Here is a 23,252-nt window from a genome sequence, read left to right as displayed (position 1 = left end):
TGTAGAGTATGGAGGCCCCTGGGTTCAGAAGATGTCACTGGGTCACCCTAAGGGATGCTGGTGGTGCTGGGGAGCACAGATCACAGAATCACAGAATGTCCTGAGTCAGAAGGAACCCACAAGGGTCACTGATGTCCAACTCCTGGCCTTCACTGCAATCCCTGCAATCCCATGTATTTCCTGCAGGCTTTCCTTTCAGAGCCAAGTGTTTTCAGACTGAGATTTAGTTCTCTTTTATTCATTTTTTTTTACTTACCCTTGTCACATTTACAAGGATGGGTGATTAGTCGTACTAGACCACTCTGTGGCCTAAAATTAGGAATATATTTCTGTCACCTTGCTTTGCAAGCATTAATGTTACTTTCCCAATATTAGGCCACAATTTTATTCCTGGAAAAGTGCAACAACCACAACAAAAATCATCTTTATTTGTAGCTAACATTCTACTTCAGGTTCCTGCATGAATGAGGAATTGGAAGTATTTCATTGCTTGAAATCTACAAATGATCGGTTACAGCATCATTAGGAGGCTGACACAAGGTTTGGGGTGAGTTGGGAGTTAGGAGCTCTGTGTGGTTTTGGCCACACAGGGCCAACACCTCTCAAATAGGCCTAGAGACTTAAGAAATTTGTTATTATCATCTTTTTGGTTTTATTTAACAAGCCTTTCCGAGCTTCCACCCCGCACAGCACATGCGGGGTTATCTCCACTTTTCTCACCGTTCCTTTGGCGGTGCCGCGTCCCTGCCCCTCAGGACGGCTCTGCCCGCCTGGGGCCGGGCGGCTCCGGGGCCGGGGCGCGCTGAGGGCGCGGGGCCGCGCTGATGAGCCCCGGGTCGGACGCGCTCCGCGGCGCTCCCGGGGCCGTGTTTACCTTCCGGGGCGCCGGGCGGGTTCCGGGGCGGGCGGTGGCTGCCGGCCCGGCCGTGGCTGTGCGGGAGAGCGGCGGCCCCGGCGGACGGAGCCCCGCGGGCACCATGAGCGGTGAGTGCGGCCGGGCCGGCCCCTCCGCCCGGGCCCGCCGGGCGCTGTGGGGGCTGGCGCGGGCAGAGGTGCCTGGGGGGCCGGGCGGGAGTGGCACTGCCCTCGTTCCCCTCCGCTTCTCCCTGGTGCCGTGCTGAGGCACAGGACACTTGGGTCTCTTATCTCCACACCCTGTTCCTCGTTCCGGCTCCCCGAAGTGGTGTTTTACCCCGTTTTAAATCCTAAGTCTTGCCCTTGAGCGTGACACTGGCTCACAGCCTCACAGCACAAGTGATGCTGGGCTCCGGCATCTGTGTTGCCTCAGCTGTGCAAACTCATAGGAAATACTCCTGAGGAAATAAATGACCAAGAGAAAATAGGAGTTTAAAAAAATTAAAAATATGAGCTGAGGAGCATGCTGTCGGTGGGAGAGGTGAGAACCGCGGCTTGTGGAGAAAGGGCCCTGTTGCTGTGTCCCTGAGTCCCGGTGAGGATGTGTCTGGATGCGGTAATTTCTGTGGTAGAGGGGAGCGGTGCCGGGGGTGTGTTAAATCTTGAGGGTAAAAGTGTGCTAAATCCTGAGCTTTTTGACGTGTTTGTCAAGGAAATACTCGAAGCTTTGCATGAGAATTATGACCCATAAACTACAGGACTGGAGGAAGCAGATCTGCTTGAATGAGCAAGCGTGGAGATATTTGTTAGGATAGACATAAAATTTCTTATACACTTGTAGATGTAAAGGATAAGTGGTATTTCTTTAATATGTATTAAAATACATTGGCAAGGACTTGTTTAGGGCTTTTTGAGAAGGGAGGTGCTTTAGTAAAAACTTTGATGGGTTTGTTTGTCCATCTTCAGCAATGGAAGTTGCAGACAGCACTCTGCACCTGAGGATTGGATCACACATTGATCTCCCACCCTGGTCTAATACATGGTGGTCTTTGTTGCCCAAGGCAGTGAGAAATAAACTGAGGACTTAACTGGAGTAACTAAATGCTATCTGTTTTGTGGGGAGCAGACATTTCTGAAAGTGAACTGAAAAATAAAACCTCTTCACTTGTATTTTTCTCTGTTTTGTTCTCACCTTTATGGTAGGAAGAAAGTTGAATATTTTTGTGGGAGAGATGAGGCAAAAAAGAAGAGATTAAAATGGGGAAACTGCTTGTGAAAAATGCAAGTAACAGTGAAATCTTTCAAAGCATGGGAAAAGAAAGTTTCTCAAATGTTTCAGATCTTGACACAATATAGACTAAATCCTAATTACAAAATTTGTAAGAGTCATCATTTCATATGGAAAACCTCAGCCCTTCAAATTCAAACTGGGAATAGCCTTGTGCAAATTTATGCAAATTAGAGCTAAATCTTCCTAGGAGACTAATCTTTGAGAGCTCTATTTGGATTCTGTGGCTCAAAAGGCAAGGTAACACCTCATGTGGCCTAAAGCTTCATCGGGTAGTTATTTTTGTTACCTTTAATATTTTTTTAAGACAACAAAGAGATATGTGTTTATGGGAAAAGAAACATTTCATTACTTAAAATAGAGTAATGCCTAGGGTGACATTAACAGCAGTGGTTCAATTGCATAGTTACCACTCATGTATAGCCCCTGCCAAGAATTGTAGGGGTTTTCCAACAATTTCAATTAGCAAGGTAACAAAAACCCCCCTAATGTTGCACTTTGACAAACATTACTGTTACACAGTGCTGTACAGTATTTTTCTAGAATAATATAAGTGAAACTGATCAAAACAGAGAAATATCTGAGATATCATTATCATGCTTGTTTCAAATAAGGGAGATGGCTGATGTTAACCTCTCATCAATTTTAACCATATCCTTCTTTTAGTGCCTGTAACAGCACTGCCTCTATGTACTTCTATGCCCAGTTTTAGCCCTTTTAACTAACAGAGGTGTTCCTAAAATGTAGATGGAAGAACTTCTTAGTGACTATAATTATAGTTAATGTTTATTTTCTTTAGCTACAGTGTATTTCTAGTGGATGTGAAGGTAAATTCCTGTTGATGTAAGCCTCACCTTAATATTACTAATGCTGCTTACTAATTACATGCTCATATTTTATTCTACAGTGCTGACTAGGCTAAACTTTAAAGGCAAATAATACAAGGGTACAAGATTTATGTGCTTGTCAAGAATTGGGGGTGTTGTCATTTGTTTAATGACAGTTTCAAAAAACTTCAAAATGCAGCTTGTGGTGGGGGGAGTAGAGCAGTAGAATCATAATAATGTAGTATAAAGTAGCATTTAAATTAGGTCTGTGTTTGTTTTATTTTAAACTCGTGCCATCAGAACCTGCATTAGAGTGAGCAAGAGCGATTGCAGTCTGAAATGTTGCATTCAGGACATAAATGCAAGTTATATAAGAGCAATATGAGATTTATTTATTCTTCAGCACCACATGCAGCATGTGGTGCTGAAGAAGACTTTACCTAGGAAGAACTATATGAAAATCCTGCTTTCCTTTACTTAGATGCAGTTTGCTGCTGCTGTAGGTGTGGATGTTTGTGTCACAGCGTGGAGAGAAGTTTGTTTTAAAAATAGGAAAGCATGACCTTGAACAACAGAAAATGAAGAGGGTCACAGAGGCAGGTGCAGTACCTGAGCCTGTGTTAAACCCTTTTTGACTGAGTAGATGTTGGTGGGAGAAGTCTCTTGAAGTTTCTTAGTTTTTCAACCTTATACTTATGTTTTCACAATTATTTTTAGAGTCCAGTATGAACTTCCTTTTTTATGGCAATAGTCTAAATACAGCCTTTTTCTGAGTAATGCTGTTTTTATACATTCTGTGTTTTGTATTTATATGTGTGTTGCTGTAGGTTTTACTGCTATTCTGAATAAGGAGAAGGGTATTTTAGTCAGTTTGTAATACACTCTTAGACTTAAAGTCAGCTGGAGTTGATCACACTTAATTGGTGCTCTTGTATGAAAGGATGCCTTTTTTTTTTTCCCCTGAAAACTTAGTTTAGAAAATGAAAATGTGGAAGAACTAAATCTTCAACAGAGTTAGTGGAAATGTATTTTTACCTTCCACCTACTGGAAATAAAACCATCACGAAATAGTACCATATTTAAATAGTACCATATTTTCTAGACTTGTTACAAAGAAAAATATACCCTCAGCATGAAAAGAGACACAACCTAATCTTTCAGTTTTTTTTTTTTTTTAAACAGATGTAGTGAGTATTCTTTTCCTTATACCTGTAAAATTTTTGTTAAGCAAAGGAATTTAGGATGTGCATTGAAGAGAAACCTCAGCTAAGCCCTAGCAGAGACATTACATGGCTTTATGGCCCTATTGATGGTGAGGGTGATCTGAACTGCTTCAGGAATTACTGGTTGTCATCTCCTGCAGTCATGATTGTTAGTAGTGAAAATTTGCAAGTAAAATAAGGAGAAAATACACATTGCACTCAGTTTTGTAAAGTTGAGGTTGTTTGGTATCACATGCTTTAGTGGTTTAGAACATTAATTAGTATAATGAACATCAGTATGTATTCTGTATTTATGGATTTTTATATTGTCATGGTTTGGAATCTAGTTGCAAACCATTTCTGTTACCAAATAGACACAAAGAGTCCCAAGAGATGTGAATTTAAAAACTATCATGTATTGCATTTGGAAGACAAGCTTGGCCCACCTACTAATATTTTCATTTGATAGATGTTTTTCTGGTCATGCAATTATTCATTGCATGCATTTGTTCTGATGTTGTCTCATGCTATTAATATAAATAGAAATGTTGTGTTGTGCCTCTTCTTGCAGGTGTGTGGGTAGTGTAAGACTAAGAGTAATGAGTTTTGAAACAACAGAGAAAATCTGCAGAGTTGTGTATATTCAGTGTTACTGAATGTGAGAGGCTGCTCGGAAAGTTGAGATTTCTTCCTTATTTTATGATGATGTGATTTATTATAAAACAAATGGATACATAGGCATGTATACATGTCCATTTTGGCAATGGATGTGTGGTAGGAACATTGAATATTGTTTAATAAACTGTAATCCCTGAAGGAGCACAGGGTGGAATGGTAGGGATTGTATGAATTTAGCTTTATCTTCCCACTGGCATAACTGGCATAGCTGTTTGGAAGTTAAACCCATTTGGTGTGGGGTTTGAAGCTGGAGTCCTGGACTGGCTCTGAACATTGTTTGTGGGCACTGGAGTGCCTGACTGAGAGCCCCAGAGCTCACACATCACATGTCTGCACACTTTGAGTCACAGTTCAAAATGGGAAGCACAACTTCTTGAAAATGCCCTGTAATCAGCAAAACCAGCATTGAGAAGCTTGCTTAGCAGCTATGTTTGCTTGTTTTTCCTGTTGTTTTCATTATTCTGGCAAACTGTGGGGGTTTTCTTCTGTTTAATGAGTATATGAAACTATTTGGAATATGAATTCTATTAATATAGATTAATATGAATATATATAAAACATTATATCAGTATAATGGATATTTATATGTTTTATGAGTATACATATTTAAAGGCAGAATCATTTCAACAAATTCTGTTATGTCCTGCTGGTTTAAAAGCAAACTGTTTTGAATGGGGTTATGAAGAGAGGAAATTCTGGGGTTTGGACCTCACACTGTTGGATAGCAAGAGGAAGCACATATCTTTGATGTCATCTCTGTTTGCTAGTGTGTGGTGTTTGATTGTCAGTGTTGGGAGGAATTTGCTCCTGCAGAGTTTGGGTAATTGGCTTTCAGTCCATATGTGCATTGGTTATATGTTCTTTGAGAGAGAAAGGAGAATAGAATGACTTAAAACCAAGAGAGGTCACGGAGGTTTCTGATGAATGCTTTGAACTCAAGCTGAGAATAAAGAAATTACAGAGGCAATGCAGGTTATCTTAAAGAATAAGTTTTACCATATTCATGGGAGTTTATAAAGGATATTCCAAAAAGCAAAGTATTGTGTTACTGTTGAAACAGCTTGAGAAGTTAAAGATTGTCTTGCACAGTTCCTTATATAGTAACAAAATAGATTTTATAGGTGTTAATCAGAAGAACTATGCTGGTAGTTACATTTTAAGGGATTTACTGCAACGGTTGCTCTCTGTTCACCTGACTTAAAGCTCTTTCTGCACTAAGGTTTGACAGCAAGAATATACTCCTGGTGTCTCACTCTTGTTTTCCATTCTTTTTTAGTGCTGTGATGCTGTACTACTCTGGTAGTTGTGCTAAGAAACTCTGGGCAAGCTGTGCATCAGCTTGAATAATTATTCTGTGTTTGGTACTGGTGAAATGTATCTTTAAAATGTTACTAAAATAAGAATCAAGATGATACTTGAAACATTATTGCTGTCTGTTAGAGAAAGGCTACTTGAAACCTCAAAGCATAGTTCATACTGCATCATTTTACTTAGAGAAAATACATTAGTTAATTTAGTGGAATAATTGACATGGGAAGAAAGTTTTCAGGGCCCAAAAAAAAGACATTTGTGTTGGCCCAAATGTATTTAAAAAACCAGTTTCTTTTAAAATGATATGATTTTGTTGGATTTCAGGTTCACAGACCAACGACACTAAAAGACAATTTCTTCTAGAACGGCTGCTGGATGCAGTTAAACAGGTGAGAAATACAACAGACATTTCTGCACTGCCTTACTCAGAGTTGTCACTACTAGCAGGGACTGTCTTTGCTTTCTCTTTAACAAAGAGAAGGAAAAGGATGAAAAGGATACAAAGAAGAGATTGTGGCTTTCTTAGTACAACTGAGTTTTTGTCTGCTAGTGAGCAACTACTATGCAGTATTTATTTAAAATTCTTGTTCTGGACAGCTTATATTTGTAATAGATCTATTTTAAATATATATAATACTATACAATATATATTAGGAATATATGTTCTTGTAATCCTGATATGACTGAACTAAATTGCAGTGTACTGCAAAGTCTAACTTAGTTAACATTTTAGAGTAGCAGTTTGTTTTCTTTGCACTAGATTTTTAGTGAATGGTTAAAATACATGTAAAGATGTGATTTATGTATGTCTATATTTGTGTCAATGTGAAGTTCAGCAAGTAGAATTTCATAGACTGGAGTCAATTTGGGAGAGCTTGGGAGGCAAAAGAATTCCTCACGAGTAAGCCAGTGAAATGCTTTTTAAAGAGTGGTTCTGCAATTGTAGCACTGAGCTGGGTAAGAGCAATGTCTGGTTTTGTGGGTGCACATTTAAAACTCAAAAGTAGTAATTTCCACTCAGTTTTCAGTTTACTGAGGGAGCTGCAGGTGTGTTGTTCTGGCTAGCAAGGATCTATTTGAACTGCAAGAGCAGCCCATTAGTGTAACATGATGCTCTAGAGCACTTTTTGGATGCAGGCTGTATTTTGCAGTGTTCTATTTTGTGCTGCTTCCTTTTTTGATATGACTTTGTTTCATATGTACAAATAGTGCAGAAAACTGAATTTATTTAGTGTAACAAAAAGTTTATAAAATGTCTTAAAATCTGTTTATTGCAGTGTCAAATACGATTTGGAGGAAGAAAAGAAATTGCTTCAGACTCAGATAGCAGGTAAAATAGTCCAAGAATTACATGCCTAGATTTTGCATCATAATGACATAAAACATATGGCACAAAATATTTGACATGCTCAAAAAATTACATTGCATGGAAGGTAGGTGATCTGAAGCTGAAATAACATGATTAACAGCCCCTCTAGCAGGTGAGGGTGATTTCTCAAATTGATTGCCAATTCTTCTGAATGTAACCTGAGCCTCAGCTTTCAATCATTATGATGAGGTTGTGGGTATAATTAGATTATACTGCTGGCAAATAATGAGATTACTGCATAGGAGGGAATCTTTCACTGCTTATAAGGTAATGGTTCACTTTACATTTCCTATTCAGAGATCTGCAATAAAATTGCTGTGTAGATACATGATTTTCACTATGATTTTTTCATAGTTCCTTCTACATGAGTTCATTAAAAATTCTGTTGCAGAGTGACCTGTTTGTGTGCTCAGTTTGAAGCTGTGTTCCAGCATGGCCTGAGGAGGAGCCGGGGGTTGGCACTGACAGCAGCTGCAATCAAACAGGCAGCAGGTTTCTCCAGCAAAACTGAAACAGGTAGGTTGCTCATTGTAGCTATCTTGTTTTAATTAGTTCTTATGTTCAGTCAAGGGATATAATTTCTAAAAGAAGTTTGGAGCATTGCACCAAACTGCAGATTGTTGATAGGATGCTTTACACTTGATGTGTTGTAGAAGTGGCAGTGAAAATGACTGTTGCTTCTGTCTAGTTTAACTTGCATTCCAAGTTTCTCTAGAAATGTTGCTCTTGGGAAATCTGCACTTTCTACTGTTCCATCATGTATAGTGGCAAATTCATTTTGAATTCTGGCAGGGATCAGGGTTGTGTAATTTTGGTGTTTTTAAAACAATGTTTTCATTCTTGACGTTGTCTTAGTTCTTTAAGTGCCATGTTCTATATAGGTCAGATATGTTTAACTTCTAATTATGGATGTGATTTTGGAAAGAAAAATTATATTGCTTGTATTGGTTGGGTTGGTTTTTATTATATTCAAATAAAAGATTCCTTTATTTTTCTCTTCAACTGTTTCTCTTTTCTTTAATCAGAACTATGTAAAGATACTGATCAGTTTTTATCAATATTTGGGAAAAACACACAGAAAGTGTATAGTGGAGAAAGATATTTTTGCTGTTTAAATCCCACACTTCTGTTTTCTAAAGTAACATGAATTTGTTATTTGCATGTTCTGCAAATTCTGAAGCTACCTGTTCCTTTGGACCTGCCTTCCAACATTTCACATCAGCAGTAACATAGAGTTCTAAAGAAATCTTTTCCCTTCCATAATATGTTTCCAGTTGAATGTATAAACCTGTGGATAAAATACTAGCTTAAATATGCTTTTAAATGTGAATTCTGTGTAAAACTGTCAGATCAAATCCTTTAATTTGTGTGGCTTTTTCAATGAAGTGAACAGTTCTAAGTGCTTAAATAGCCCAAGTTCTGTAGGAATAAATAACTTATTTAACTGGTGGGTTGCACGAGGAGAGTAAATGATTCACCTTTGTTCAAAGTTATATTGTTACCTGTTTGTTTTATAAATTTACCTGTAAATGTATTCAAGTATGAGCTTAGTGGTTTTCTTGGTAGGGTGGTTGTCATTACTGTTATTATTAATGCTCAATTGCAGAGCCAGTGTTCTGGTACTATGTGAAGGAGGTGCTGAACAGGCACGAGCTGCAGCGCTTCTACTCCCTGAAGGCCATCACGAGTGACATCGGCAGGGGCCGGGCCTGGCTGCGCTGTGCTCTGAACGAGCATTCCCTGGAAAGATACGTGCACATGCTGCTTGCAGATAAGGGTCGCCTCAGGTACTGACACCTTTGTACTGCAGGAAATGCTGACATGGCTGAAACCCCAGGCAACAACCAAAAGCCACAGCTGTAGTAGTACCCCATATTCATTGCTGTGCCTGTCAAGTCACTTAAAATAACTTTTTAAAATTTTTGTCAGCCATTAAGGTAGTGACTTGTGCCTATATCAACATTTGACCTCTTCTCTAAATCCCTTCCCTGTTCTTTCAGCAGTTTTCCTCACTGCAGCCTGGACACCATACTTTAAGGTGCCTCTCTCATTCCACTAAAATAGTACACAACTGCAGCCATGTCTGATCTCAATTCATCAGTGGTAATTGCCTGTTGCCTTTTGGAGATCCTGTAATTGCAGAGCTCCAGCAGTGCAGCAGTGGGGAGCTGCAGCTGCAGAAGTGGTTAGGTAGCAGTTTGTGAACCTTTTGTTACAGTTACTGAGAATAACTTACTACACGTTGTGAAATCCTAAAGTACTTTGGAAGTGCAGAATGCACTTAGGTTCATTACTGAGTCCTGCTTTTTTCTCATTTGGCTTCAACTTCTTTTCTTTGTGAAAACTTGAGGCATTTTCCTCTTTTAATCACTAACTGTTGAGCTTCCTCAAACCACTTGATCAAGTCCAGTGGATTCAGCAGAAAGGCATTTTATTCATTTGCATTGATTAATGGATGTAGTGGATAAGAGTATTGCCTGAACTGAGTTCATTAGTATCTCCTTTTCATTTCTAGTTTGTTCCAGTCATCTGTAGCTTTCTTGCAAAACAGATTTTGGAGAAATCAAATAAAGACAAATGAAATAACAAATGAAATGAAAAAGGGTCTGAAAAGCATTAGGAAATTAGTGACTTGTATTGCTGTGCCACTAATTATTCTCATGCTTGTAGCAATACTTGCACAGTATCAGGATTATCAACACACTGCATTGTAATGCTATTTATAAAAACGTTTATTCCTGAATGTTTAAGACTTAAATGTTACCCGAATTCTGATGGAATTTACAGAATCAGTTTACATCCCCAGTTATATGTTTTGGAAACTTTTCAATGAATCTGTTAGATTTGTTTAACATATGCAGTGTAAATCCCCAGACCTTGAGTGGCTTTTTTTCCCCTAAAAAAGTGCAGAGCTAAAACTAAAGAACAAAAATACTCTTTAGCATGTCTTTTTAGAACCATCTGAACAGTTATCAATTTGAGAGCTACAGGGAGTTACTGTGACATAAAATTGCATCTTTTGGGGTGCTCCTGCTTATTCTTCAGAGGTTTTTTGTCTTTCAGAAGTGAAGTATATATTACTATAGCACTGCATGTCCTTTTTTCCCCTTTAAATTACAGTGTCTTCTATGAAGACTGGTCTTTTATGATGGATGAGGAACGTTCTAGCATGATCCCTACAATGGCAGCTGGTAAGGCTTTCTCTTCAGTATAATTGCTCTTGGAAAACTGATGCATTTTGGGGTGTTGCATCTGTTCTGCTTGTGAGGATTTCTCTAATACACTCTGTTTATGTGAAGAATGCGTGTCAGAGGCACAGCCAGGGTGAGCAGTCAAGGTATTTTGCCAATTTATGCTGTCAATTGATGGATTATTAAAATCCTGGATCTGGCCTTCCTACAATTCAAAACTTTTCCACATAAAATTTTTAACTCTTCAGCAGTCAAGGCTAACTTAAAACCAGTGCAGTGTAGAGAAGCAAAGTGGGTTATTCCTGATTAGAAAAGAGTAATGATGGAATTTATAGTAACATCAAAATTACAGGTAAATACAGATAAGGAGAGTAAGAGTAAGGAATGATAACAAATAATTTACTTTTCCAGAGTTCATCCACAGAAGTGATGCATTGTTATCTTTTATACTCCTTTTTTCAGATACATGATCACTTGCTTCATTCTGCAAGACATTGTTCTGCTGCATTTTTGCTAATAGAATATAGGAACCCACAAACAGTAAAGTTGCAGTGAAATTGGTTTAAATAAAAGGTTATAAATAAATGAGTTCACAGTACTTTTTGATTATTTAATGTGCAGCTGAGCAGGCATCAAGAAGAATTCAGAACTGATTGCATCAGCTTGAATATAATCTAGAAAGGAATGAATGGTCCATGAAAGAATAAGAATTCATGCATTGGGAACTGTGGGAAATTTTTGGAAAAAATGTTTTCCATGTCACAATTTCATTAATCCTTAGCTTCTGTGTTCATGACCTGCATGTGCAGTATATGGTGCATTTGTGGTCTCTTTTTCCCCTTTCTTTTTTCTGAAGGTCTGAACTCCATTCTTTTTGCTATCAACATTGATAATAAGGATTTAAATGGGCAGAGCAAATGCACACCCACTGTGTCAGATTTGTTGAAGGAATCCACACAAAATGTAACTTCCTTATTGAAGGAGTCCACTCAGGGTGTCAGCAGCCTCCTGCGGGAGATCACTGCCTCCTCTGCAGTCTCCATTCTCATCAAACCTGAGCAGGACTCTGACCCACTGCCTGTTCTGCCCAGGAGTGTCAATGCTGGTAAGCCTCTATCAATGTTAGTGCCATTCAGAAACTTAGGAACTATTCAAGTGTGTTTAAATAACTTTTACATTTACTTTTAATGTACTGTTGTAGAGCAGAAGTCTTAAAATAAGTGCGCTGTGCATACAAACCACTTGAGAGGGTAATTAAAAAGCATGAAATTGGAAATACTGGGTGTGAATACTGGATGGTAACTGTATTTCAGCATTCTTGTATCATTGTGAGAGGGAAGCTAAACTGTTTTATTGGTACAGCTTTTCTTGTGACCTGAGTTTTAGTTCACAAAATTATGCTTTTAAGTTTGTGATGTGATGATTTTTCACTTTTAATGTTGTCTTTTGCCACCTTGCCAGTTAGACATACAGTGACTTATATATTTTCTTAAATATCAGATGCAAATCTTAGTTTATAATCTGCTTCAAGTAGTGACTGTTTACAGTCTGAATTCCTATGCAAAGCAGATAATTGCCTAAATGAAGATTTACTCATACACTCTTTACCTTTAGAGTTCTTAGTGTTACAACCAGCTTGTATGATGTTAGTTACTGACAAAGACCCAAAGTCTTAATCTCTTATTATTTGAAATCAGTCAAGGAAAATGTGATTTTCGTTATATATTTTTTGTTCCAAAATTACCAAAGTAATATTTTATTATCTCTGTTTCTGGAAGTTGAGTCAAAAGTTTGTTTTGCTTTGTGAAACTACAAAACAGCAGGAAGATTTATGTGCTTTTCAATTAAGAAACAAGGTTTGAATTTAGGCAATAAATTGTTTTGCTTATGAGAAAAAAGCACAAACCCCACATGAGAATCTGGTAGGAACAGAAGTTGAGATAAAATCTGGTTTTTATTGGCATTCAAAATAGATTTTGTCTTAAAACACAGTTTTTAGAGCAAATTTGTGGTAAAGCTTTTGTTGTATAGCACTTAAATGAGATTAAAATTGTATATGATACTTGACTTGGGATAACTTTGTTAGTACAGAATAGCCTTGCAAGATGAAAGGCAGTAATTTGCCATATGGTGCATGTGACTCCACAATGTGATGTACCTGGTGTGTACAGCACATGTGTATACAGAACATGAAAGGGACAACTTCCAGTGAAATGCCACTTAAAAAAAATTGAGTTTGTTCAAATGCAATTACATGTGGAACATTAGAGCAAGTCAGATGTTTCCATTGAAGTCTGTGTTCTTTGTTGTAATTCTATTTGCAACCAGAATGGGTTTTAACATCCTTTTAAAAGTATGTTAGTGTGCTTTGTGGATATATAACAGCTGGACTTGAATTAAACAAAGCAATTTGGTCCCAGTGTGAGTGTCTTGGTGAGTGATTTCTGATATTTCTTGGAGTGCTTCAGCTTTGCATTTAGCTCCACATGCACATCAGATTCAGTGAGAATAGATAATAGTGTAAAAATAAGTGCTGGCACTGAATACATCTGGTGTAATCAGAGAGAATTTCAGTGTATTTCTAGACCAAGAGCTAATTAGCTGAAAGTTGACTATTCAGTTTTTAGATTATAGATAAAACTATTTGATTGCAGGTTGTGGATTTTGTTCGTGTTGTGGGTTTGTTCTTTTCAGTGCTTCATGTTTTCTCTGTTGTGCAGACCTGCTCTGCATTGTACACTAGGTGCAGTCCATAGGAGGAAATGACAGGAAGGCTAACTTACTATTTTAAATTTAATTTCATGAGTTTGTAGAACTTTTTTTCCAGTTTCAATTGAATCATGTTATGAATGCATCTCCAGAATATCTTTTAAAATCTAAATTATGTAAGACTTATAAAATAAAGCTGGTAATTAGACATTTAAAAGCTCATGTGTATGGAAAGATAATGAATGCCATGTAGATCTAAGTGGTTTTTTTCTTGATTAGAGTAAGTTAGTACATGAGCTCTTTTAAGAAAAAAGAAGGTTTCATATATCATTTCTCTTTTCTAAACTGTGTAAAAACTTTGTATTACTACTAGATTTGAAATACAAAAAAGATCGAAAAAAGAAGAAGAGGGTGACTAATATTATCTCATTTGATGAAGAGGAAGATGAGCAAAATCTGGGGGATTGCACAAAGACTCTGATGACAGGAGAAAGTTCAGAGGAGAGTGTAGACAGATCTTCAGTTCTTGCATTGTCTTCATCTGAAAGCACTCTGGGAAAAAATCTGAATGGGAGTGAAAGTAACCATTCGTGGAAGAACAATTCAGTATTCATGAATGGAGAGTATGAATACCAGAAACTGGATGTGAAGAGCATTGATGATGAAGATGCAGATGAGGATGAGCTGTATGGAAAATCATTAGGAAATAAAGGCACAGAGGGTGGAACTGAAGCTTCTGAAAAGTAAGTATTGGTGCAGGAGATAGTGGTAAACTTTCCATGCTTCCCCTCCACCCCTCCCCTGTTTTTTATGGCTACTGGAAATTCATGTGTTGAACTGAACTGTAGGTTTTCTCTCTTTTTTTTTTCTCTCCCTATTTTTCTCCTCCCCTACCTTTTTTCCCCCCTCTTTTTTTTTTCTTTTTACTGTTTAAACAATATATGCCACTGCAGTGATGATATTTTGCTTCTAAGTTTCACTGAAACTCCAAATGTTGAGATCTCAGAGTTCTTGTTCTCCTTGAAGTTCTCAGTTGTTAAAACTCTGGCATGATATAACCAGGATATAGTTCTGGCCTACTTGATATTTCCTCATTCTTAGTATGATAGCAATTCTATTTTGGCTTCACAATAAAAATGTGTATTTTAAACAGAGTAAGCTTGTTACATCAGAGTGTAGACAGTTCAAAAAGGCAGGACAAAACTGAGAGAGAAAGAAATAAAGAAAGCATATCAGTATCTAAAATTATTCTGACAGAAATTTGTTTAGAGAAAAAGGCAAGTGCTGCTTATCTCCTCTGGTTTGGAATGTCTGGTCTTTAATCAATTAACGTATGGCTGACCAAGAAATTGACAGGCAGATTGAAATAAAGATTTTTCTTGCAGTGGTATCTCTGAAAGAAACATAAGCATTATGAACAGTAATACTGGCTGTATAAATAGATGGTTTGTTTGTTTGTTTGTTCTAAATAGGCCTCGTGAAATAGTCACATGCAGTTCTCAGATATGCAGTTGGAGTCCTCTGCAGGTCCTGAATGATGACTCAGATGTTCTATTTCCTGTCAGTGCTGTTGGCTCTTACTCCCAAACAGGTGGGCATTTGAATTCACAGAATTCCAGCAACCTTTATTCTAACATGGGACAATGGTAAGAATAACAGGATTGTACAGACAAAGCAGGTACTGCACAACTGGGATAAAAAGTTCAATTCAAGTTTATTCTAGTTCTGAATCAGTTCTCCATTTGAGTAGTTACTTAGTTAAGGGGGAGTTATCAATGTCAAAATAAACCAGAGTTTCATTGGGATTAAGCTGTGGGCTTGTATTTCATTGAAGTTTAGGATGGTTGTATAAAAAGTGTCCATATCCGTTTTCTAGATACCTCTAAGCTGCAAGAAGCTCCAAGTGTGTTTGAGAACTTGAATTCAAATTAATCTTGACATACCAGAGAGCAGCTGGAAGCAGTTCAGTGGAAGTTGTTAATTGTTGAAACACAGTGTAAGGAATGATTGACTAGGAAATACTTGCTCAGAAAAGGATATGGAAATTGTAGAATGGTTTGGGTTGGAGGGCATCTGCAGAGATCATTTATTCTAAGACTGGCTTTCTGAGCTGTGAGCACCACTTGCCAGCTCACATCTAATTTTTCCTGTGCCAGTATCCTCAAATGGTTTTCTACAGGTTACAAGCTGATAGTGAATGAACAGAGCTGTGCATGAGTGAGAGTGTCATTTGTAAGTGTGAGCTCCATTGGCTCTGCTGTGGCCTCAGCTGCAGCTGTGTGCAGTGAGGGACACTTCCAGAATGATGTGGACCATTTGAAGCAAGCAATAAAAATGGGTAAAGGAATGGAAAAGAAGGCCTGGGGCTTTTACAATATCTATATTAGTACCAAAACCAAAGAAAAAAGTCCACCAGCCCTCCCCTTCACCCTGTTGATATTTTTCTAGTTGTTCATAAAACACTGAACTTTGGGTGTACTCATTTCAGTGACCATTTAAAAACTTGTCAGTGGTATTCAAATATTGTTTTAATGGTAGTATATTTCTCATTTTTTTACATACACATTATATGTCCAAGAGTTTAAATGGATTGTTGATTGAAGGCCTGTGAAAAAGTGAAATTCAGTTGTGTAAGTTTAGTGACAAAACTGTGAATCATAAAATAATGCTGCACTGCCCTCTGCTGTATTTTAAAATATGTACCTCATAAGAAATGCCAGTGGTTTAAAAAAAAGGACATTTAAAATTATTTCTTCTGCTGCCATATTTTTCAATTTACAAAGGAATGGATTTAGAAAACATTGAGTAGTTTGTGGCATTGTTATCTCTTCAATACAAACCAGAAACTGTTGGGGAACATCCACAGGTTGGAATCTGGAATACAAAAATCCATATCTGTCTGTGGGGGGTGTGTGTGGAATGGAACAGTTGCTGTCAGTGGATGTCACCAGGCATCAGGAGCATGAGCTGGGTGTTGATCTGAAATCCAAAATCAGGAGTGCAAGCCAACACTTAGTTCTGGAGGCAGATGAGGTATATCTGTTTATATTTGTATGCATCTTATCCATAGCTGTCCCAGGGGCTTACCCTTACTGAGAAGACACCAAAGCCCCTTGTTTTGTGTTGCTTATCTCAGAACTGTTTTGAATGCAATGCTCAGCCTACTGGAGATGATCAACAGGCCCATTCAGATCCCTTCTGGGCACAGGACAGATATTTTAGTCCTCCTTCAGTCCCTCTTTGTGACCTGTCATGCAAGTGAGAGTGATCCAGCATTGGGCTGGTGAAGGGCCTCAGTTGATCAGAGCTAGGAAAGCTCTCCAAACCGCACTGTGTGCTCTCCTGCTCTCACCTCTGAACAGGAGGAGCAGATGGAGGGTGCAGGCAGGGCTGCATTGAGTGCACATTGCACACCCAAGTGCCAGCAGTCAGGGACAGGATACACAGGGAGCCAGGCACCCTCTCCTCAGGCACACTGACAGTTTGCTGAGATTGAAAGCTGCCTTAGGCATTTGTTTGCTTGACTCTGGGAGTTGCACTTGTGCTGGGTGAATGATGTCAGAAGGAACATGCATTAGCTTATTCTGAGGGCAGTCCAGCCCACTAACTGACAAGCTCATTATTATCCTGATATTTTTTGTTAAAATATGCTTAATGAGCTCTTGTAAAATATATAGTTTAACCCAGTATTTTGGTTTAGAGGTTTTAATACCAATAAATAACACATACACACACATATATATATATTGGAGATAACATTATCTATAGTGTTGTATGTTAATATGTGTTTTCAGTATTAATCTGTTGCAGTGCTCCAGGGATGTGTCAGGGCATATCATATCTCTGGGTAGCTAGAAATGAGAAAGCCTCCATCAAAATGCAGTTGCTTGGAACAAAAATGGATTATGTATTTTAGGAACTGAGCTTCAGTAATCTCTACGGCTTCAAAAATAATTTTCTCCATAATAACTTTATTTCCCATTAACTTATTTTCTAGAATTTCTGCTTCTATTCTATCAGAATAGAATCTGTTCTATTTAGGATTGTCTTGTAGTATCTTCGTAGCCCTTACATTGTGAGATGCAGAACACATCAATAAAATGAGTTTTGTTTGTTTCCACCTGAGTTTCCTCCATGACAGGCTCAGTCATGTGGATGTTTTGGTGCCGACAGCTGTGGATCTGTGGACAGATGCACATTATTCATGCTTTTTAAACAGTATCTCATCTGTCTGATTCCTGATGGTTGGTACAGGGATGTGAGGAGCCAGGGAAAAGCCATGGTGCTCTGTTGGGAATACAGAAAGCACTGATGTCTTTGCAAGGTTTCACGTGCTGGGGACTAACCACAAATTCTTCTCCTGCAAGTCACAACCAGATTTGTAGTGAGCATGAGGTGTTGTGAGGTGCTCCAGCTCTGGGGGCTTGCACAAATACCTTCAGGAAGAAGTCTTCTCATGGATGTGTAACTCTGTACATATCAAGTGTAATTCAGGAATTGTGCTATGCTTTGACTTTTTTTCCCCTAAGAGTCTTGACAATCCTGCTGGCATTCAGGGTCAATTTGCAGAACCAGCTTTGGAGACAGAATTAAAAGTGTTTTAAAGCTATAGTAAGTTGAGTGTTTCTGTTTAGAAAGGTAACTATCTAACTTCTGGATTTATGTTTTTATTTTATTTTTTGAGTAGTGTAACCCAAAGGAAGCTAATGCTTGTGCATTCTGCTTTAGATAACTTGGAGAATGGAGAGGGGCATGAACATACTGTTCATCCGGTAGAACTGGTTCCAAGGAGATCTGATCTTCCTTACAGGTATGTGCCAAATATGTTTGTCCTGAAAGAAAAAAACCTTCACCCTGTAGCTGCCAACTTACTGTTAAGTAATGCACTTAGTACTGCAAAACCAACTGCTCATCAGGATACTTCTGCATATGTTTGGAAAGACAAATGAAAAAAACCTACAATTGCCTTTTTAACATAGTTTCATACACTGAACTTTCCTAATTATCTTGAGAAAGTCACTCACTTATGTCAAATAACAGACTTGGCTTCCTGGTTTTGAAAATAGGTTTTATCTTGGTTTTTATGTTATTTTTTTACTATATTCTCCATGGCCTTTTAATTTGGAATTTTTGTGTGCCTGCTTAAATCAGACTCCCATGAGGTAAAATCCTCCCATGAAAGGATTGTTCAACATAGCTTGGTTAAATATGGATGAATAGGACAACAATTCTAGTTTCTGGAATATTTTTTCTTAAGTTTTGAATTCAGGATTTTGTTTTCATATATTGATTTTACTGTGCTTTTCTGACTAGAGTGGAAGTCAGTCCTCCAGCTCAAGTGAATACTTTAAGCAGTATGTTGCCTTCAGCCACTGTGCCAGAATCCATGACAATTAGTAAGTACTTCCTTGATGTCTCTAGATTGATAGAAATACCTTTAAAAGTCCTGTAATTCTTTCTATTTTTGTTTCAATAAAATCTGCTTAGAGAGTCTTGGAGCACTTAATTTCTGATGTGCTGGTCATGTTATAATAACTGCTCTAAAATGCTGTTTGTATTGGCAGGTTATGCTTCATTGCAGCTGATATGTCCTTATATTAAATGTGTCTTCAGTAGTTAAATGAAAAATAATGATTTGATTAACATCTTTAAATTTCTTCAAGTTCTGAGGGTTAGTTCTGATGTAGTCTTGCTTATTTTGCCTGTTTTCATTAATGGCTAGTCAGAAACAAACAAACAAAAAAATCCCACTCTTTCTGTGATTTTGATATGGAAATCTGCTCCAAACATAAATGTGGACTTTCACAAAAACTTGAGGTAAGATTAAGGGGGAGGACAGTCATGTTTCAGTGGCATTAAGAGCAAAGCTAGACAGGATGAAATAGTCTTTGCTGCAGAGGTAGATTAATAGAAGCACAGGCAGTTTGTTTATCACATATTTGATATTTTTTCTTTGCATACATTTGTAGAACAAAGACTTAGTTCTTAAACTGAATGTCTAAGCTTGTAACCCAGTATGTGTTTATGTTCCTCAGTGTACAGAATGTTCTGTAACTGAACAGGCTTTGTTCCTAAAGCTCTTGGGTGTGTGTTTGTTTCTTCTTATAAACTTCAATATCTACAAGTTTTAAGTTATGACATTTGGGAAGTCAGAAGTGATGCAGCCAGGATTGTTTTCTACAATTGATTCATGCATCATCAAAATGAATGAAATCTTAAGATATTCTAATCTCATTTTCTAAAGTTGTATTCAAATGCTGTATCAACCTGTGTTAAAGGAGAGAAAACAAACATTTTCACTGGGCAGTGTTTCAGGCTCTGGCACTGTCTGCTGACTGAGCTTTACAAAGCTGAAAAATCCTTTCTTACAAAGTATGTCACCAAGTGGCAAACTAGTTAGGGACTTCTAGGAGCCATAATTAAAGTGTGGAATGGATTTACCATTATTAGCTACAGTGATCTTTGGTCACTTGATATCCTCTGCTAATGTTATCCCTACAACATCCATTTGTTCTTATTTATTTCTCAGAGAATTGCTCAGGGCCGTTTTCTGGTGCCCCTGCACTGTTACTCTGCTGTTTGTAAGGGAGTCAGGAACCAGCAGGGGCCGCAGTTGGTCTCCTTCAGTTGCTCAGTTATTTCCCAGTGTAGGTAAGAGCTACAAAATAGATAGAAAATCTGGAGGTTTTCAATTCTCAATACTTAGCAATTTGTAAATGAAATGAAAACACAGGATCAACAGAAGTGTGCACACTATCATTAGTTTCCCAGTTCAGAGAAGGCTTTGGTGAAGGGGAGGGTGGGAAGCATGTCAAACCCATCTATAAAACCAGTAGAACACCGAGCAAATAATCATAATTATAATTAAAATTCAGCTGACTATACATTTATAGAATTAGTGATTACCTTTATAATAGATGATCCTGGGTATGTTGAATAAAAATGCTTTTTTCAAGTTTGCTGTTATTGGTTGTAGATTCCCTACAGGAGGAATTCAGTGCTATGACAAAGTCAGACACTGAAGCTCTTTCTCTCTGTTGCAATTAGCAGAAGAATTATTAAATGCTGAGGCTTATAGCTTGGTTGCATAGCAACTGATTCTAACACATCAGGCAAGAAAAATGGAATGCAGTAGTGCAGTGAGAAAAGCTGTGAGGTCTCCAGTGACTGGATCTCTGTGTTTCTTACTTTTGGAGACAAAACCTGAAATGGATTTTAAACAAATTATATTATTTTCCTGCTTTTGTTCTAACCTATTAGGATAGTACTCAACTTTTCTTACTTTTTTTGATATGCAACTAGTAAGTTAGGAGAAGCTGTAATTTCAAATTTCTGCCATTTAAAATTATTTTCCTGAATTATGTCCTGTGCATTTGTAAAGATATAGCTTAACCTAGCCACAGATACATCTCAAAAATACTAATACCACTTAAGAGAAATCCACAGAGCTTTGCTGTTTATGTCAGGCATAATTTGAGAACTGGCCCAGCTTTGCAGATTGCTTTGTCATAACCAAGTTTATAAAGAGTTAAGGTGGTCAGAAATTTTCTATTTATGCATCTACTCTAGTATGTAATTTCAGCTTTTTTAAAAGTTGTCTTTCTCCTATTGCACTTGAATCACAAACAACACTGTTTCAGGAGTTGCTATGGAGGATTGTATTTTCAGCATTGTTTTTCACCAGAGCAATCTCTTCTACCAGCACAAGTCTCTCCATTTTGCTTTTCAGTAGAAAAAAGAATAAGTTGCAAAACTTTCTTTTTAGAAGGACACTACTTCTCCTCTTCTTTATAAGGTTCTTTTATTATAGTACTATTTTTAGGAAGTAATTGGTAATTTAGTCTTTTCACTATCATTTTCTTCAGTTTTTAAAATTGAGCTTCACCACAAAGGTTAGGAAAGGTTGTAGCATTGTACATCATTCCATACTTTTTCATATATTCCTGAGAAATCCCTGAGCTTTTTGTGATCACTGAAGAGCTTTACTGAGTAATCAAACCTCCATGTTATATTTTTATCCTGGTTGTGTAAGTGAATAAGGTGTTTTTGTACTTGGTGTCCTCTGAATAGCTGCTGACCTGTTCTGTGGCCCAGATGCCCCAGGTCACTGGCAGGTACTAAATTCCTGTTTTTCTTTGGAAGCACAGCTGTGAAGGGAGGGAAGCTGCAGTTTACTTTACAGGCTTGGTTTTCTCCAGGACTCTTCTATGCAGTAGAAGGGCAACACAATTTGTTTCCTACTAAAATTTGCCCTGTGAATAGTGACATGACAGGATAATATTTACAAGGTTTTTGAGCACTAAATTAAGCCTTAAAACACAGTGTTCATGTAGGCAGCTTAGGGAGCATCAAGCTCCTTAAGTCTTTAAAGGTCACACTTCTGATTTAAGATGTAACTAGTCTGCTGGAAGTCTTATTTGTCTCTGAAAATATCTGTGTAAATTTTCACTCATGAAAATAAAAAAAATAAAAATTCTTGTAAACTGTTCCCAGCCCACCCTGATACTCTATCTGCAGGATTGCAGAGGAGGCTGCATGACCTTGTGTACTCTGAGGGATGATTTCACTTACAGCTCATTCTTCACAACAGGTGATTGCAAATCATACTGCTCCAATCTTTGGCTAAATAGCACAAGAGTTGTGAAACTTATGAATTTTCTGGAGGTTGCTGGAAACTGGCAGGTGTTCCTCAAAGCATTATATATTTCGTGCTCTGTGACCCTATGAAAGCTTTCTAGAAGCTAGATTTTTGCATGAAGTATGGAATGGAATTAAAAAATGTTTTAGAGCAAATACTCACTTCATAAGTAATTAGGCACCACAGATTAATTTCAGCAATGAAAGAATATTGCTAGTGTTCAAAAAAGTGAGGTTTAATATGAAAAAATTATTTAGTACATTCCTTGATTTTTTTAATATTATATTTTCTTTTTTTGCTGATAAAGAAGGGTCTGGAATTCTTTGTTTGTACATGGGTATTCTTTTTTTAAGAAGTCATTGCAAAACTACTTCTTAAGAAAAACTTCACTAGTTATCATCTCTGTCTTTATGGAACTCAGGTTATCACTTCACTTTTAGATATATTGTTGTTGAATGCTGATCCTTAATAACAGTTGTGTATTGCCTTTCATTAATGTTACTTTACAGAACATAAATGTTATCAAGCACAAAACAGCTCAGAAGTAGGACATAAACTCTAATGTCAAACACTTTTGTGAACTAGGAATACTTGGCCATCCTCCCACTGTTTTATTAAAAAAAGAAAAAAAAAAGGGGAGGGGAGAAAGATTGAGGTTGCACAGTTCAGAAGTCAGAAAATGCCAAATTTATGGTTGCTGCTACAACCCTGACATTTTTAAAAATTTATTCCCTTTTCTAACCCACACAATGTATGAGACATAAGACTGCTGGAAAAATTGGGTTATGATCATACACTCATCTTGGAGGCAAGTGTAGCAGACAGACAAAAGCTCATGAACTGGGGATGTTCTGGCAGATTTGAAGGGAACCTGCTGCAGTGTATGATCCTGGATTTCCTTTGCATTCAGCTGACTGCTCTGACATGCTGCTGAAATTTTTCAGGAAGCGTAAGTGAAAGTAAGAAATTAAAATATTTGAAAGTTTTAAATATTACACCTGAATTAAATAGGATGGTTTCCTTTTAGTTCTACTCTGTTCCTTGCTTCAAAAGATCATGACATTAAGGTTTCTGATTTTTTTTCTTGGTAATTTTTTGCTCATTTAATTACACTAATAATGTTTTACTTTTTTGTGTTTACTATGGATAGAGAGACTAAAGAAGTGTTGATTATAAACTATATA

General features: G+C 37.6%; 1 protein-coding gene across 2 annotated transcripts in view; it reads left to right on the top strand.

The window, feature by feature from the left end:
* Positions 1-918: 918 nt before the first annotated feature.
* The window catches only part of SNX29 (sorting nexin 29), a 97,299-nt gene continuing 74,965 nt past the window's right edge, over positions 919-23,252 (top strand). For both annotated transcript variants that reach the window (XM_054270939.1, XM_054270941.1), the window contains exons 1-11: positions 919-984; positions 6,486-6,550; positions 7,439-7,491; positions 7,922-8,046; positions 9,137-9,317; positions 10,651-10,721; positions 11,578-11,826; positions 13,804-14,173; positions 14,903-15,021; positions 18,159-18,240; positions 18,744-18,826. In XM_054270939.1, the coding sequence (XP_054126914.1) occupies positions 978-984; positions 6,486-6,550; positions 7,439-7,491; positions 7,922-8,046; positions 9,137-9,317; positions 10,651-10,721; positions 11,578-11,826; positions 13,804-14,173; positions 14,903-15,021; positions 18,159-18,240; positions 18,744-18,826 (1,405 nt within the window). In that variant the 5' untranslated portion in view covers positions 919-977. The remainder of the gene's footprint in view (positions 985-6,485; positions 6,551-7,438; positions 7,492-7,921; positions 8,047-9,136; positions 9,318-10,650; positions 10,722-11,577; positions 11,827-13,803; positions 14,174-14,902; positions 15,022-18,158; positions 18,241-18,743; positions 18,827-23,252) is intronic.

This window comes from Melozone crissalis, unplaced genomic scaffold, assembly GCF_028551555.1.
Source record: "Melozone crissalis strain CALT ecotype California unplaced genomic scaffold, PUWL_Pcris_2 ptg000012l_1, whole genome shotgun sequence".
In the NCBI taxonomy this organism is placed as follows: domain Eukaryota; kingdom Metazoa; phylum Chordata; class Aves; order Passeriformes; family Passerellidae; genus Melozone; species Melozone crissalis.
Note: the sequence above shows the minus strand (reverse complement) of the source record. Positions and strands in the feature narration are given on the sequence as shown.